The 17,286-nt window shown below is 39.7% G+C and overlaps 1 protein-coding gene across 1 annotated transcript in view; it reads right to left on the reverse strand.

The window, feature by feature from the left end:
- Positions 1-17,286, reverse strand: part of VPS53 (VPS53 subunit of GARP complex) — a 296,463-nt gene that overhangs the window by 203,039 nt on the left and 76,138 nt on the right. Inside the window, exons 5-7 of the mRNA XM_082246053.1 lie at positions 9,233-9,319; positions 6,769-6,884; positions 1,571-1,690 (exon numbers count right to left, since the gene is read on the reverse strand). Of these exons, the coding sequence (XP_082102179.1) occupies positions 1,571-1,690; positions 6,769-6,884; positions 9,233-9,319 (323 nt within the window). The remainder of the gene's footprint in view (positions 1-1,570; positions 1,691-6,768; positions 6,885-9,232; positions 9,320-17,286) is intronic.

Consider the following 17,286-nt stretch of genomic DNA (forward strand, 5'->3'; position numbering starts at 1 on the left):
GACACTTAAAAGCTGTATTCTTTCTGGAGAACTTTTCCACGTCTCCTGCAAGACTCAAAAGCTACAGTTCTCCAAAAAGCAGAGACGTAATTGCTGATCGCACAGCTACAGGCCGTCCCCAAGTCACAAACAAGGTAGGTTCTGTAAGTTTGTTCTTAAAGCAGAACTTTACCCATAACAACTTGCTTCTTGCTGAAAGCTGCAACTTTGCTGAAGCCCAGAGCCCCCAAACACTAATAAATCCTAAAGTGGAACTAAAAGCATTGATTTAACAGTTTCAAAAAACAAGAGAAAGGGAGGGGATCATGATCTGAAGTGTAACTAATGACTGAACCTCCATTCCTAGTATACATGTAGGAAAAAGGCAGTTTAAAAAAACAGTTACATTCCTGGAATTCCAGGATTGCTAATTGTCACATTGGCATGCCTCCTCAACCAAACTGTCAAACCATTAAATGGCTGGTGTGAAAACCAATCACATGTGCAGGACCATGGTAGTTGCAGGTCAAACAGAAGCAGTTTCCTTGGCTGTAAAGGATAGGAGAGTTTAATTTTGCTTTAAGGCCATCAGCAGATCGGCCTCTACAAACTCAGCAGTGCCTAAAAATGCCTAAAATGGGAGAGAGACTGAGCATGTGCAAAGCAGGGTGACAGTGTATTACTGGATTTTAAACAGTTTAGATACTTATTTTTAATGTTTTACAGCAATACCTGCAAAAGGAGACAGCCTGAAGTGATCTAGCAGGACTTCATATTCTGGTGAAAGTTCCTCTAAGTTGAATTTGTTTGCAAGTCTGAACAGGTACATTTTTTAAGTGTAACTTTAGCCCAAAAAATATGTTTTTTCGTATAGCATAGCGAAGTATTAACCGCCTTTGTAACATTTGTTTTGCTGTCTGTGCCCCCTGTTCAGAAGTTTTCAACTCACTTCTGTCCCTGTGACAATTGGATTTTGAAAATTTTGGGTTGTCGTGGAAACAAGGATTGGTGATAAAGCTTCAGTGGAGACAACTTTTTCCCATGATAACTTTTACAGGAGTGGATTTTCCTTTCTAAGGGTAGATTTCCTCCCACTTCCTGTTGTTTCCCTCCGTTTGTATATAGAAGTCCTTTGTAATTCGGATGTTTGTAACTCGGGGACTGCCTGTATATGTCTTATTCAGCTAGGGGAGTGTCAGTCCTCTTCAGAGAGACCACAGCTTCCACACAGAGAAAGGATTCTTCTCTGCACCTGCTGACAGTTGACTGGCTTTTCTATCCATTCTGTAGCAGCTTTTTAAAGAAAACAAACTGTAGACTTTAACCACTTGACCTTCGGAAAGGTTTTACCCTCTTCATGACCAGACCATTTTTTGCTATTCAGCACTGTGCTACCTTAACTGGTAATTGCGCCGTCATGCAACACTACCTAAATTAAATTTATATCCTTTTTTCACAGAAATAGAGCTTTCTTTTGGTGGTATTTGATCACCACTGTTTTTTTTTTTTCTAGTTTTTGCTATATAAATAAAAAAAAGACTGAAAATTTTGAAGAAAAAAAAAAAAAACAATATTTTCTACCCTTGCTCACCTTTCTGATAGCTGGCGAATCTGAGGAATACCCATATACTTCTGAAAGTGCTCCAAAACATTCACCACCCCTTGCAGGAGGTTGGCAACTTCCCCATACTGCCTTTTTCTTGTCATTGCTCTGCAAAAGAATACAATAGGGTTTAATTATTTATTTATTATTACTTTTCTTATGTATCCAAAAATACAATCATCACCCACAGGCAGGATAAGGTATAACTAAATATGAACATAACAAAAGAAGAAAAAAATAAGTACAGCAGAATACAGCACGTTAGGATTGTAATAGGGCAAGAGTAAAAAAGGTTCAAAAGACTCAATCTTGTTTTGCCCACTGAGCCCATGGTTTCCATTAATTCTCAAAAACTGAGTATTTGTCTAGGCTAGCAGCCAACAATTTTTTTGTTTATAAAACAGGTTCTAGCATAACAGTGTCTGAAGGATTAGGTGCAAGGTTCCGATGCCTAGTAATCCTAATCCTAGCTGGGAAAAGGATATGGTTGACAACTGTATGAAACTGAAATGGGAAGATCTCTATGCCTAGGTTTAGAATCTCAAGGGCTGGTGATTGAGTAATTCTTATATTGGTAACCTCAGAAATAATTTGGAATATTTTCCTCCAAAAACTGTTGAGGTGGTTACAATTCCACAAAGTATGCATCAGTGTTCCTATGGAGTCGCTACATCACCAGCATATAGATTCCGAGAGATAGAATTTGGCTAGTCTAAATGAAGTACCACCATTGGGTAATCATTTGTATCACTTTTCAATAGTCAATACAGTTGGTTGCCTTGTAAACTAAGGTAAATGCAAAAGGTCCATTGTGAATTGGTAAAGGAGACAGAAAGATCTAGCTTCCATTGGTGAAAAGTAGTAGTCTTGGTGAAGCACATCTTATTGTGAAGTGTGTTAAAAAGAAGTGCTGCTCTGAGAGTTGGTGCAACTAATAGGTAATATAGCCAAGTTTTGGTGGGGATAAATACTTTTTTGAACCAGGAGTGACAATAAGAAGTGTGTGATTTGTATACATTTGAAATACTCAATGGATGACTAGCCAAATTTTCTCGCAAATTACCAAAAGCTTTTGAGGGTGCCTCCTGAGTACAGATCCAGGTTTGTGAATTTCCAAGATTTAGTGGAGAAACAATATACGAGGACATCCAGAACACCAAGTGGCACAGAGATGGGACTAACTTGGGGGACAGAGGTTGCCAACAATAGGGTTTACTTTATAAACCTGGGTAGCAATTTTGTAGTGAGCGCATACACAAAATTCTGTTTTCATCCATTTTCAAGTAGAAACTGGAACAAAGGTCTACAGAAAACTACACTTCTATTTTATGTACAGTATTGACATTTTATGACGGGAAAGGAAAATCTGATAAGAGAAAAAAAAGTTTCGGCTGGAGTTACACTTTAAATAAAAAGTAGCTCTGTGTTCCCTTTACCATGAGTTCAGCAATACTGATATTAACTTTTCAGTGAGGTTTTCACCAATTTAAATTTTTTGCTTTTTCACTCAGTAAAAATAATGTGTAGGTCAGATGTTGACATTATGAGGGTAAATTGCCAAGATTTAGTGGAGAAACAATATACGAGGACATCCAGAACACCAAGTGGCATAGAGATGGGACTAACTTGGGGGACAAAGGTTGCCAACAATAGGGTTTACTTTATAAACCTGGGTAGCAATTTTGTAGTGAGCGCATACACAAAATTCTGTTTTCATCCATTTTCAAGTAGAAACCGGAACAAAGGTCTACAGAAAACTACACTTCTATTTTATGTACAGTATTGACATTTTATGACGGGAAAGGAAAATCTAATAAGGAGGAAAAAAAGTTTTGGCTGGAGTTACACTTTAAATAAAAAGTAGCTCTGTGTTCCCTTTACCATGAGTTCAGCAATACTGATATTAACTTTTCAGTGAAGTTATCACCAATTCAAATTGTTTTCTTTTTCACTCAGTAAAAATCACTCAGTAAAAATAATGTGTAGGTCAGATGTTGACATCATGAGGGTAAATTGCAGATCTTAATAAGTCCTGAAACATTTCTCTTTGAGGGAAAATCACGTAATCGCAAAACTTGAAAGTATACTTTTGTAGTATGCATCAGTGTAACTTTCTGCATCAGGTCAATTAAGCAGATTTATCCATTCTATGGCAAACAAGGTAGTCCAAAGCAAGAGCAGTTAAACCGATTAAAGAGACTATTGCTTGAATACTATTTTTATAAAACTATGCAACCCCAGAAAAGGAGACTTTCAATGCTTACCTCTTCCTTGACTGCACTGCTAATTCTAGCTAAACTGAAGCGATACTGCTACCTTACGAATCTGAACCTTCCAGAACTGTCAGATGCCTGGTCACCTACTATTTCACTACTATGCCCTGTACAATAAAAAAAAAAAAAAATAAACGTGCAGATGGGACCAGGCATGTGCCACTCTGGGTGTCAGATTCTGAACAATGTTGGAGTGACAGTGGTGTCACTCTAACATAGCAAATATTGGTGAGCGGTTAAGTATTAAAGTGTGTTTTGGAAAATATTGGGGGAAATCACAAAAGTTTTTATTGTGGTCTGTGTTCCTGCTAGGTAAATTTAAGCAAAGGAGACATCTGCTCCAGGGGCAACTAAGAGGAGATTTACCTACTTTGGAAAGATTTGTCCTCACTTCCTGTTGTGTTTACAGGACAGAAAGTGAAGGGCTTTCCCTTATCAGCACATAGATAAAAAAAACCTGACAGGAGTTTTAACCATTCCCTTTTCTTTTCAAAATGGGAAAACATATTTGGCTTTATCTATACGCTAAACGCCTTTTTTGCATGAGGCACAGTTTGAATTTTCCTGTTTTACACTATTGTGTATGCAACGTAATTGATGAATCTCCCTAAAGTTGCAGAGGCTGCAGCAGTACACCCCATAGGTCAGAAGTGCAATTTTAAGTTATTCTGTCACATGTGATAATGCTACATTTTCCTTTTTTTAACTAAAAGATTACAGCTTGAGTCACAAATTCTCACACTGCTTAAAAGAAAAGCAGTGACAAAGAACTTGCCCCTGACCACTTTATAGTTGTGCGTGTAAAGTAAAGTAAAACTCTGTCAATTGCAGTGGTAAATGTCACAGAACTTTGCAAAACTGGCTCATTTAGATACTCAGTAATGCAGGCACAAATATTGTGTGAGAGGCAGTCTGATTTGAAAAAGAAATGCAGCTAATTTTCTTTCTAAATGGGTTATATAAACTGCTGCAGAGCGAATATGTTTAGACCCCATGCGCACTGGGCATTTAAGCCTCACTGCATGGGTCTCTGGCATTTAGGTGTGGGCAGATGTTACAGGTGCACCATCCAGTTCCACTGCAGGCAACCTGTCATACTCTATGAGAAACTGACAGCTGCTGCGGCTGGACGGGGCACCAAGTGGTACTTACGTTTATTAGTTATACCCAGGTGTTCTGGTCATTTATCTCTGGGTGCATACTGCAGTAAAGTAAGTAGCACTCAGGGCACCACCCAGCCCCATCCAGCTGCAGCAGCTGTCAGCCTTAAAGTGGTTGTACAGTCACTGTATCTAATAACTAGAATCCCCTCTGTTATATGAAGCGATGTTGCACAGTTTCTTTGTTTTATAAAAATTATGCAGCTTTATATCACGTCACGTGACGTCCTGACACTCTCCTTCCCTGATTGGAGGACAACAGCAGGAGGGGCTAAGATTCCTCTCTGACATCAGCTGGGAGGAGAGATGGTGAGCGGCTCTAAAATAAGATACTGAGCTGCATAATTTTTATAAAACAAAGACACTGTGCAATAAAGTTTCAAATAACAGGAGATTCTAGTTATTAGGCACATTTACTTTACACCGAACAACAGGAAGGGGAGCAGATGGCACTGATTCAATAGCAGACAGGTAGGGAGGGGGGGGGGGAGACTGCGTGATGACAGAGGTACGTAAACTGACCATGGTAGCATGGATCAGCAGCCATGATTACCGCGGTCAGCACACTAAGAGCAACACAGGAACAGACAGGATCAACTAGGTATTTTACAGTATAGAGAGGGACATATGACTCTGCATAAGCACTATGCTGTATATTGTGCTTTAAAAGGAACAGGATTTGTTTTTTTTCTTAAGGGTTACAACTGCTTTAAAGCCTTCAATCCAAGCATGTTAGGCCAACCTATATTGCAGATTGCACTTCCTCACCATGTCAAAACCAATTCAAAAATGAGTGACCAGGAAATATAACAATGGAGTTTATCTTTGTTTAATTATTCCTCATGACCTGCTGTGAAAGTATTCTTTTAAAAAGTCAAATATGGAACATGTTTATTTAACAAGTCAAATGGAAAAACAACGAAATACATGAAGGCCCCGTTCACATAGGGGCGACGCTACTTCGCACCGCGACCTCGGAGGTCGCGGTGCGAGCAGCGCGCCGCGACCTCGGAGCGGCCGCCACGGACTTCATAACATTGAAGTCTATGGCGGTCGCCTCCTGGTCGCCCCAAAGAAGCTCCGGACAGTTTTTCTAGGTCGGAGCGACTTGTGTCGCTCCTATTAGAACGGGTCCGCAGCTTCCCTATCGCCTCACAGGTCGCCCTAGTGTGAACCGGGACTAAAAAACGTATACTTTCCAATATTTAGCCTCCAAATCGAAAATGAATATAGAAAAGCTTCATATATGCCTTAGAGGTTTAAATCTTCTGCAGGTGTGTATATGTTATGATGGCCATACACAGCCCTATAAAGCAAGCAATGGGATAAGAGAACATATCTGCTTGCAACAGTAAGATCATTTAGGAGTTCACTAAAAAATAATGAATGTGAAATGGAAATTATCTTTATTGTAAAGCCTAACATGTTTTTATTCACAGAAAAATTCTCTCACTGTACGGTATATGTTTTGTATTGGCACAAAGACTGAAGCAGATTCTGGCATCATTAGAATGAAGCCATCTGTCTGATATTAATAAGAGGTCAGGACATCTATGGATCCTTTTAAAAAAAAAAAAAAATAATAATTTGCAGAGATCCATGGCTAACCACACACTGTTGAATGTGAATGCACAATTTTTGGTAAACATGGCACCTTTGCCTTTTTATTTTTTGGTGCCAATACTGAAGACACTAAACTGGATATTTGCACCACCACCATTATTAATGATGTCATGAGAAGTGCCAGACTTACTCCAGAGAGTCAACTCCTCCAGCCAGCATGTGTAGATGGTTAAGGGTTGTAATTGATGTGGTCAGATGGCGCTTGGCATGGTCCAGCTGTTTAATATCCCGTGTGATTTCTTTCACCTTGATAGAATCATATAAGGCAGGTTAGTGATGGAATGTTTCAGGCAAAGGATTTGAAAATCAATTTTTGTTTCAGTATGTCAAAGCAATCACCAATCATGGCATGCTGTATAAAACGGTGATAATGCTCGGGGGAAATATACACATTCTTTAGGGGACCTGACACATACTACATACCAAGCTGCACCTCAATTTTACATAATTGCTTCCATGCATATAAGCCTTGGCAGACCATTATATTTGAAATAGGAAATAAGAGTCATAGCAGTTCTTTTATGCTCCATAAAGCCAAGAATCCTATTGAAAAGGAAGACTTAACAAAAATTACTTTTCAGACAATTCAAGCTCTTTTTTTGGGCTTTTCCTTCTCATTTCTCGTCCATAGGTACAGTACAGTTGATTGTCACCCCAGGACAGAAAGTGTGATACTGGCTGGATCATTAGGTGAAAAAGAAAAAAAAAGTCCAAAAAAGAAAAAATACAGGCACCACATCTGGAAATCTGCAATATATTGAGTGTCTGCTTTGAGAACTAATTGGCAGGAGCTATGTATAGGCGGTCTCCGGGTTACAAACAAGATAAGGATTGTAGGTTTGTTCTTAAGTCAAATTTGTAAGTCGGAACAGGTACATTTTTAAAGTGTAGCTTCAGCCTAAAGAATTATTTTTAAGTTTTTTGGATAGCATAGGGAAGGGTTAACACCCCTGTACCATTTGTTTTGCTGTCTCCACCCCTGTTTAGAAGATTCAACCTCACTTTCTGTCCCTATGGCAACTCATTTTGAACATTTTGGGTTGTTGTGGAAACAAGGATTAGTGATAAAACTTCAGTGGAGACATCTTTTAACCATGAGAACTCTTACAGGAATGAATTTCCCTTCCTAGGGGTAGATTTCTCCTCACGTCCTGTTGTCTCCCTCCGTTTGGAAGTAGGAGTCGTTTGTAAGTCGGATGTTTGTAACCCGGGACTGCCTGTATACCAGTATATGCTTTATGTAAGCAAAATTATAGTAGGGGGGGTGCCCAGGGACAAGTTTACCTTTGAGGATATGCTTAACTATAATGCATTCACTATTTAAATAACAAGCAACAAAGGAAGCCATAAAACTTTAACTTAGGATCAGTGTCTCACTTTATGTATAATTTAAATTAATAAATAAGAAAAGTACAGCACCAACATAAATCAAAACATTTTGTCCAATCAAGGTCAGTTTGTAAATCCCACAAAATGAGATGATATGATGAATCCCAAAAGGCAGAGAACCGAAAAGTCCAACACCAAAATAGGATGAAAGAAGAGGAAAGGACCACCGCGTGCACAAGATAAGGGTGTCCGCTTACCAGAACGTTCTGACCATCAATTAAGAATGGTCAAAACGAGCATGGATTCAACAATGTTCCAAGGCACAGGTAATACACCAAACATCGGTAGCGATCACTTTCACATGTACAACTGGAGTTTTCCAAACCTCTACTGGATGTTCAACTCATTACACCATATACCTCCTCTAATAAAGAGAACCATTCATTTCCACACCCTTGTTGCCGCGCTGAGCGAGTCCTGTATCAGTCCAGCGGCGACTCCAATGTAATCCTTCATAGACGCAGAGGACAATGCACCCCACGTTGCTCCGCCTCAGGTGCCAACACACAACTTTTCCTGCAGATCCAGTTTGTAGCTCTCTCTGCAATGTTGTCTGAGTCCTGTGTGTTGGCACCGGCACCATTGATCTTCCTGCTCACAGGTAATTGCCTAGCCATACGAGCAGACAGCTATCCTGAGAGTCTGCAGAAGCCTGAGATTGCATGTGCAATATGCTGAACACGGGTGCAATGCTCTGCAGGCTCCTTAGAGAAAAATAATAAATGCATACATTTTTTTACCTGCAAAATAAATGTGCATTCGTATTATTTTTTTTCAAAAGGTGAACTTATCCTTTAAGCAGTCCACACACAAGATTACAGTCAGATGTAAGGTAATAAAGCAATCGCCTAAGGATTTTTTTGAGAAAAAATCTACCAACTTAAAAAACTAAACATACAATCTTCCAAGATCATTGGAATTATGGTAACTTAACAATAATTTGTATCTCACATATTGTAGGTGGCCTTTTCTTCTGGTCACACAACTGCCATCAGAATCTGTCAAAACCACAAGTATAGGCCATTCGACCCCGAACCTTTATAGGTACCTTAACATGTAGTTATTTGTTCAGGATGCTGGACATGGAACAATGGCAAATCTGAAGATCTTCTGAATGAAATTCACTTTACAGTGATGCATAGACACATCAGAACTAGAAACATTATTTGCCTCGGAGGCCACAGTGCGATGCAAAGTTTAATTACCATTTGCTCAGACTTCTCAGCTTTGTCTTTGATGTCTTTGATCTTGCCAAAGAGTTGCTGTATGGCTTTCTGAGCCTCTTCCAAAGCCTGGGAGAAGGAAAGAACAGGGAAGACCGGCAATCCATCAATGCAATGTACAGATGACAGTATTTATTATTTAACATGCAAATTCTGAGCAATGCATTCACTCTAATCTGAACAAACTTAAATCATGTTACTCATATCAATGTAAATAAATGCTGTGTATATATAACATTTCACATAAACACTGCAGATATACAATATTGTTCGATTCTAAGCACTTTAATCTACAATGTATAATAATAAACAATTTAAAAAGCAGTACAGTGTGTCTTGCCAAATAATTTCCTCGACTCCTTTAAATACCATCTATATAAATATGTGCAATTTTGGCTTCTTGTGTTCAAACAAACAAAATAATCTTTCAAAAGGAAGAGCACTTTGTATTTTAATTAGGATATTTTATGTCTTTATATTTGGTTAAACATACATTTAGCATGCTAGCAAAACCATTGCTGCATAATGTTTTACAGGAGAATAAAGCCCCAAAAGTGAACGTCGGCAGCAACAAAAAGCTAGCCTCATACTGTTATGAACAGAAAAAGATCAACATTAGTAATTTTTTTTGTATTTTGACCTCAAAACAAAAATTTTTGATTAAAGCTGAATTCCAGGAAGTTGTTAGAGACAAAGTAATTCAGATCTACAATCATTGATAAGTTAATAAATGTAACTAGTATAAATATTTGAATCTAACTTGGTGGAAAAGCAGAACTTTATCCATAACAATTGATAAAAAATAATGTTCTTTAGCAAGGAACATACATTCCATATTAATAATAATGCGACCAAAATTAGTGTGTGCTGTAAATTGCCTCCAGCACAGTTTCTTCTGGCTGGAAGCTACCATTTTGCTGAAGCCAAGAGCCCCCAAGCAGTATTAAATCATAAAACGGGACTAAACCCATTGATTTAACAATTTCAAAAAAGTTGTATTTCTGGAATGCCAGGATTGAGAACGGTCAAAATTTGCTTGTGTACTCAACCAAAAAGTCAAACCATGAAATTGCTGGTTGTCATAACTGATCATGTGCAGCACGATGGCAGCTGTAGATCAAACAGAAGCAGCTTCCTTGGCTATTAGGCTCCATTAAGTCCTAAGCGCAGTGCAGCGACAGCTGCTGTACTGCCTTTTTTTTTTTTTTGTGGCGTGTTTTTGGAGCAGCACCATTCATTTGAATGGGCCTCCCTATGCTCCAAAAATGCTCAAAAGAAGCGCATGCACCAAATCTTTGCACAGAGCCAGGAGCGTTTGGCGTTGTGATTTTTGCCGTAATTTTAGCATGCTTTCTCGCTAGACAATCGTGGGAAAAAAAAAAATCACACTGCATTTGGGGTGCTATTAAGACGTGATAGCATCACAAACACATCCTGTGTTTTGTCCTGATTATGAAATCACAAGCAGAATCACGCGATTCCAGTGCGCTCAGGAGTGAATGGAGCCTAAAGGCTAAAGTCCCGTACACACGAATGTATTACTGGATTTTATTGTTTTACATAGCTATACCTGCAAAAGGGGCCAGCCTGAAGTAATCTAGTAGGACTTAAGCAGGCCATAGATGATTGAAAAAACGAAAGTTCTGTCGATCTAAAAACAAAAATAGCTCATTCAATTGAGCCATCAATTGTTTTGATTTAAAAAAAAAAAAAAAGCATGTTGGATGAGGCACTCGATTGTGGCACGAAAATCGGGTATCGAAGCTGGCACAATAATGATGCAAAAAACTAAATTCCACGATCTACACAAATTTCCTACGTTTTTCAACTCGTCTATGGCCTGCTTTAATTTTCTGACTAAAATCCCACTTTAACCACTTCCCCTGGGTGGACAACTTAGGACGTCCTTGACTTTCAGTTATTTAAACAGGATGATGCCTGCAGCTACAGGCATCATCCGGTATTGTTTTTTTTTCAGCTAGTGATTCCTTTTCATGTAAAAGCCATCCTAGTGGCTAATTAGCCGCCGGATTGCTTTTACATGCCACGGCTCTTTTGTGCAATCAGGGAGGCCAGGATCCGATCCGGTGCTGCTGGCAGGTTATCATATGGCTGGTAGTGGACAGCATCTCTAGATCATGATGTCGCTTCTGGTTCTGGAAATGTAAACACTGCCATTTTTTGCTCTGGAAAAGGGGAGATCAATTTTTTTGTTAGCTCATGCTTTCCAGGGTAGAGGAGAGATTTGGGGCCATATAGATTGAGTGTCAGACCGCTATACAGACACTGCTGCTCTCAGAGCAGTGGTCTTTACTGCAGTCTCCCTTCTGGCATAGAATTATTCTGCTAAGTCAGCATGGAAATGAAATCAACAGTAAGAAATTCAACACTTAATGTTTTGAGGCAGCCTGATTGTAATGGTCTTTTTTTAAACTACAACTGGGTTTTAATTGTAAGTAGTGGGGGGTTGTAGCAACATCAACCTAGCTTTTTGTATGAGGGGCTGTGTAAATATTAAAAAGAGATGGACAGAAATACAAATAATTTTGTAGGTAAAAGAGCTCACATATATGACTTTCATCTGCGTATTTATAGGTTTGTCTGGAAGTTGGCATTAATAAAATTTTCCGGGTGTCCAGCTAGGGAGATTTATTATCATGCTTTTACCTTTAAAAGTCTGGCAGGCCCTTCTACAATTTCATTAGAAGAATGAATTTGAGTGGTATTGTTCCTTCTTTAGAATGCAAGAGATAAGAGAGATGAACAAACACTTTGGGATTCCGCTATAGTAGTAGGTATAAGGCTGCTCCCTAACTCAAAAATCCCACCTAAGTGGGAAATCAGAAGTAAAAGGAAAGAGGGGGAGGTAAGGGTGACACTGCCTTTTATTGTGCAATATAGAAATGGATGTAAAATCTTGTGTACTGTTCCTTTAAATACCAAATGTGAACGTGGAGGTAAACCCAAAAGCTTCTAGAGTCATTACATCACCTGTGGTTTTCTCAATAGCACGTTCCGTGGAGCGCACGGCATCCCGAAGATACCATTATACTAATTGTTTGCTTATATAAATGGTGCAGATTTGAGTTATAGAGATTGTTTAGAGGGACATCACTATCTGTTTGCATATTTACTGCGATAGCACACGTTTTCATATTATCAATTTTTCATTTTTATTTAACAAATGTTTTGGGTTCACATTTGATATTTAAAAAGGGACAGTACATGAGATTTTACACCCATTTGTATATTGCACAACATAAGGCAGCGCCACCCTTACCTTTCCCGCTTTACTTTTAAGAGTGATTTACCACTCACATCTGTAGTATTAGGTAATCCGTTTTATACACAAGTACTATATTAATCATCGGAGGTACCCAATTCTTCTTGAAATCCTATACGAGGTGGTGGCTACGTGCCGCCTGGTGGACAGAGAGATTCAGCTATTGTGATAGCTGCCGGTCACAGGACTGTTACACTTGGCTTCCCGAGTCCACAGCCCCAGGCCCAATGTCACACCTGTTCCTGGTAGAGTGGATGATTGGCAAATCAGGCCAGAAGCAGCATGGCTGTCACACTGCCACGGACAGGTAACCCAGACAACAGGGGACTGAGGGGTGGTGAGGGGGAACTCATCTCAGGGAATCAGAGAAATGTGTCACCCCTGTGGGGAGAGGATAAGGGAGGGATAGGGACCAATCCAGGAAACTCAGTTGGAGAGTAGACTGTAATGTTTGTATCAGTGTCTACATGTGTGCAGCTTACACAGACCTCCTTGGTGGCTGTCACTGCTCAAGGCTGACATATCATGTTTATTTAATAGGACGATGCGCAGACCATTCTTGACAGTCATTGATAGATGACTGAAAACTCTTCATTTTTCTCAGTGTCTTCCTCACACTCTCCCCTCTCTTCCTCCCTCTCACCCTACTCTTCCCCCTCTTTTGCATTCCCCTCTCCCCTCCTTGCTTTTCTCTCCCTCTCTGTCTTTTCTATCTTGGCAGGAAAGAGGGAGAGCAGGAGGAGGACCGAGTCGCTGCACCATAGGCCTCTGGTTTGTACTTGCCCCCTGGGCCAAACGTTGCCAGTCAGCCCCTGAATCACAGGCACCAACAAAAGGAGACGCTGATGCCAGGTACACCAACACTTGATGCTCGGGTGAGTGCTGAACTGACTGCAATGCCTCCTGAGGTGGGCGATCATCACCTAGGTGGTTGGGTGTCTGCATCAGGAACAGTAAGAAGAAAATATACAGGAATTGATAAGAGTGTGCTGTGATGTCTGGGGGTGAACATGGGACATATAAGAAATCATTGGGCTGTGTCATGACAAGGAGCAGTGATCTGATTACAGCCATGTATGTCTATAGCTACTATGCTGTGCATGTTTGACAGTGGAACACTTGTGTATGGTGCCTAGGTACCTCAGTATTCAGGTTTAATTGCAGTGTTGGCACTTTGAAATAAAAAAGTTTTTGTGTTGCAGTTTGGGCACATGGGTTCAAAAAGGTTTGTCATCACTGCAGTATCGTACGTACAACAGAAGCTAAAATGTCACACTTCTCATCGTTCTGTAGTCTTTACTGGTATTGTAAATCAATCTAAATTTGTAGACAGATAAAGCATCCTGGTACCAATGACCGATCAGTGCTCCTTAGCAAGTGTAAGCAAGGTGGTGGAGTCCAAGGTTTGAGGGATCCACATTTCTTTTGTGTGTTCAACATCTTTACTTTACCAGTTTCACAAAGCTACAGATTACTAAATCACTAAGGATTGTTTAAAAATTTGGATTGTGTTATGACACAGATAGAGCAGGTCAATAATAAAATCAGAAGCAAAATAAAAACATAATAATAATATTAATATTATTTTTGTAAAACTCGGATCTGACAAAAATCAATCCTTTCTACCTCCTGCTTTGCAATGACTGCAGTTAATCTGCATGCAACTGGAGAATGAAAAACACAAGTGTCATGGATTGTCTTCTCAAGGATACCATTCACATCATAATCTACCAAGTTTACTTTGTGGTACACAAATGAAAATATCTATTAAAAATGTTATATAATTGGTTGAAAGAAGAGTTTGTAAATCTGGCCATACACTGATTGAAATTCAGCCGTTTGAAGTTAGCTGTTTGGGACAGGCCGAATTTCGATCAATGTGTGGCCGCCCCTGCTTGATAGAAGTCAAACATTTGAGCAACTTCTGTAGAAAAGAACAGGTTGGAAAATGTGATCAGTAGCTGCAGTCTGATCAGTGTATTCTCACAGCAGGGAGTGCCAGAGTCTCCCCACTGTGAGAATACTATAGCGCCAACGGGGAGGATTCCCCCCCCAATCCACTAACTAAACCAAAAAAATATATATATATTTTATATGACTAGCTTTAGAACTATTGATGGTGCATTGCCAATGCTTAAAAGTACCCATTATGACTGATTAAAGAATTTCTAAACGACTCAATTTTCACATTTTTGGCCTTTAACAGGCTTTAAATGGCCACAACAAAATCTTAATTGGCAGTAGGCTTGTGACGGTATCAGATTTTCATGCTGCGATTAATTGATTAAGGTTTTGCCACGGTATACGGTATTATCACGGTATTCTATTATTAAATTTAAATTATTAAATTTCCACCTCACTTCAATTTCATTGCTGAATTTAGGGGCTTTGGTTCACTTATGCACATTATTAAATAGTCAGTCAGTACAGACTCTGTGAACCAGGCCTAAAATAGGTCATCAAGCAGTGTCTGGCCTAACTGGTGATAACTGGTCCTGGCGCTCGGCTCCGATCCGATGGCCTGGTCATTAAGAGGGCAAATCCTTGTGGTCAAGAAGTGGTTAAACCTGAAGGTGTTGTTTATAAATTACTTTACTATCGCTTTAGGCCTGGTTCACATGTATGCGGGTTGGCGGTTCACATGTATGCGGGTTGGCGGCCCACATTTGCACAGGCATAGCAGCCCATTGATTTGAACGGGCTGCTATGCCTTCATTTTCCGCAGAAAAAAGGTGCATGCAGCATTTTTTTAAAATTCAGTGGCCTTGAAATCCATCCTGCTTTTGCACCATGCGACTAACCTGCAGTTCCTGCTCTGGCAAGCTTTCTGCATTTTTTGTATACGTGGGCACGGCATTTAAAAACAGTTTGCGTGTGCAGCAACGGCAGGTAAGTCGCATGGTGCAAAAGAAGGATGGATTTCATGGCCACTGCATTTTTTTAAATTCTGCATGCACCTTTTTTTCAGCTGAAAACGCAGGCATAGCAGCTCAAGCCCATTCACATCAATGGGCTGCTATGCCTGTGCAAATGTGGGCCCCCAACCCGCATACATGTGAACCAGGCCTAAAGCAATAGTAAAGTCATTAATTGGTTAAACCTGCAGGAGGACCGGTGTTTTTATCTTTTAATGACTTTACTATTGCTTTAGGCCTGGTTCACATGTATGCGGGTTGGGGGCCCACATTTGCACAGGCATAGCAGCCCATTGATGTGAATGGGCTTGAGCTGCTATGCCTGCGTTTTCAGCTGAAAAAATGTGCATGCAGAATTTAAAAAAATGCAGTGGCCATGAAATCCATCCTTCTTTTGCACCATGCGACTTACCTGCCTTTGCTGTACACGCAAACTGTTTTTAAATGCCGTGCCCACGTATACAAAAAATGCAGAAAGCTTGCCAGAGCAGGAACTGCAGGTTAGTCGCATGGTGCAAAAGCAGGATGGATTTCAAGGCCACTGAATTTTAAAAAAATGCTGCATGCACCTTTTTTCTGTGGAAAATGAGGGCATAGCAGCCCGTTCAAATCAATGGGCTGCTATGCCTGTGCAAATGTGGGCCACCAACCCGCATACATGTGAACCGCCAACCAGCATACATGTGAACCAGGCCTAAAGCAATAGTAAAGTCATTAATAGATAAAAACACCGGTCCTCCTGCAGGTTCAACCACTTCTGGATCGCAAGGATTTGCCCCTTTAAAAGACCAGGCCATCGGATCAGAGCGCCAGGACCAGTCATCACCAGGTAGGCCAGACACTGCTTGATGGCTATATAATAATGTAATGTGGGCTGCTATGCGTGTGTGTGTGTGTATATGTATGTATGTATGTATGTATGTATGTATGTATGTATGTATATATATATATATATATATATATATTATATATATATATTAGAGCTGCACGATTCTGGCCAAAATGAGAATCACGATTTTTTTAGCTTGGAATAAAGATCACGATTCTCTCACGATTCTCTGTGTAACAAAAAAAAAATTGGGATAACTTTACTGTTACGTTTTTTTTTTTTTTTATTCATTAAAGTCTATTAATTGCGTTTGAAAGACTGCTGCGCAAATACAGTGTGACATAAAATATTACAACAATCGCCATTTTTTTCTGTAGGGTCTCTGCTAAAAAAAATATATAAAATGTTTGGGGGTTCTAAGTACTTTTCTAGCAAAAAAAAAACTGATTTTAACTTGCAAGCAACAAGTGTCAGAAAAAGGTCCAGTCTTTAAGAGGTTAAACTTCCTTTCTCCCTGGCAGAGGGAAGGAAAAGATACAAATGTAATCATTTTTGTTTATAGTTACTGGGAGAGCTGTGTGAGTGAATGAGTCATCCAGCTCACTGAAATGTATCAATTCACAAGTCAGACCCAGGAGCAGAGAAACTCGGTATTTTAAAAATGCCACAATAACAATACCGTGGCTATGCAATACCGCGATATATCGAATTACCGAAAACCGGCATATGTCTAATTGGCAGCTACTGAAAGTAGACTTGTTCTAAAATTTTACAGAAGGCCATATTAAAAAACCTGCAGGTCAGAAAAAAAAAAAAAAACCTAGAATAGTAGAAGGATTGGTATAGTTAGATTTCCTGGAGCAAACTCCAGTGCTAATCATAACAAAAAACCTAAACCTAAGTCTTCAGCAAAATGATCTCTAGAGGTGGAATGGGGAACAGAGAAAGCAAGAATGTCAGCCTAAGGGCTGTTTCACATAGGCGGGCCGTTCAGATCCGCCTGTCAGTT

The sequence above is a fragment of the Pelophylax lessonae genome (genome assembly GCF_965119305.1).
Source record: "Pelophylax lessonae genome assembly, chromosome: 2".
Taxonomy (NCBI): domain Eukaryota; kingdom Metazoa; phylum Chordata; class Amphibia; order Anura; family Ranidae; genus Pelophylax; species Pelophylax lessonae.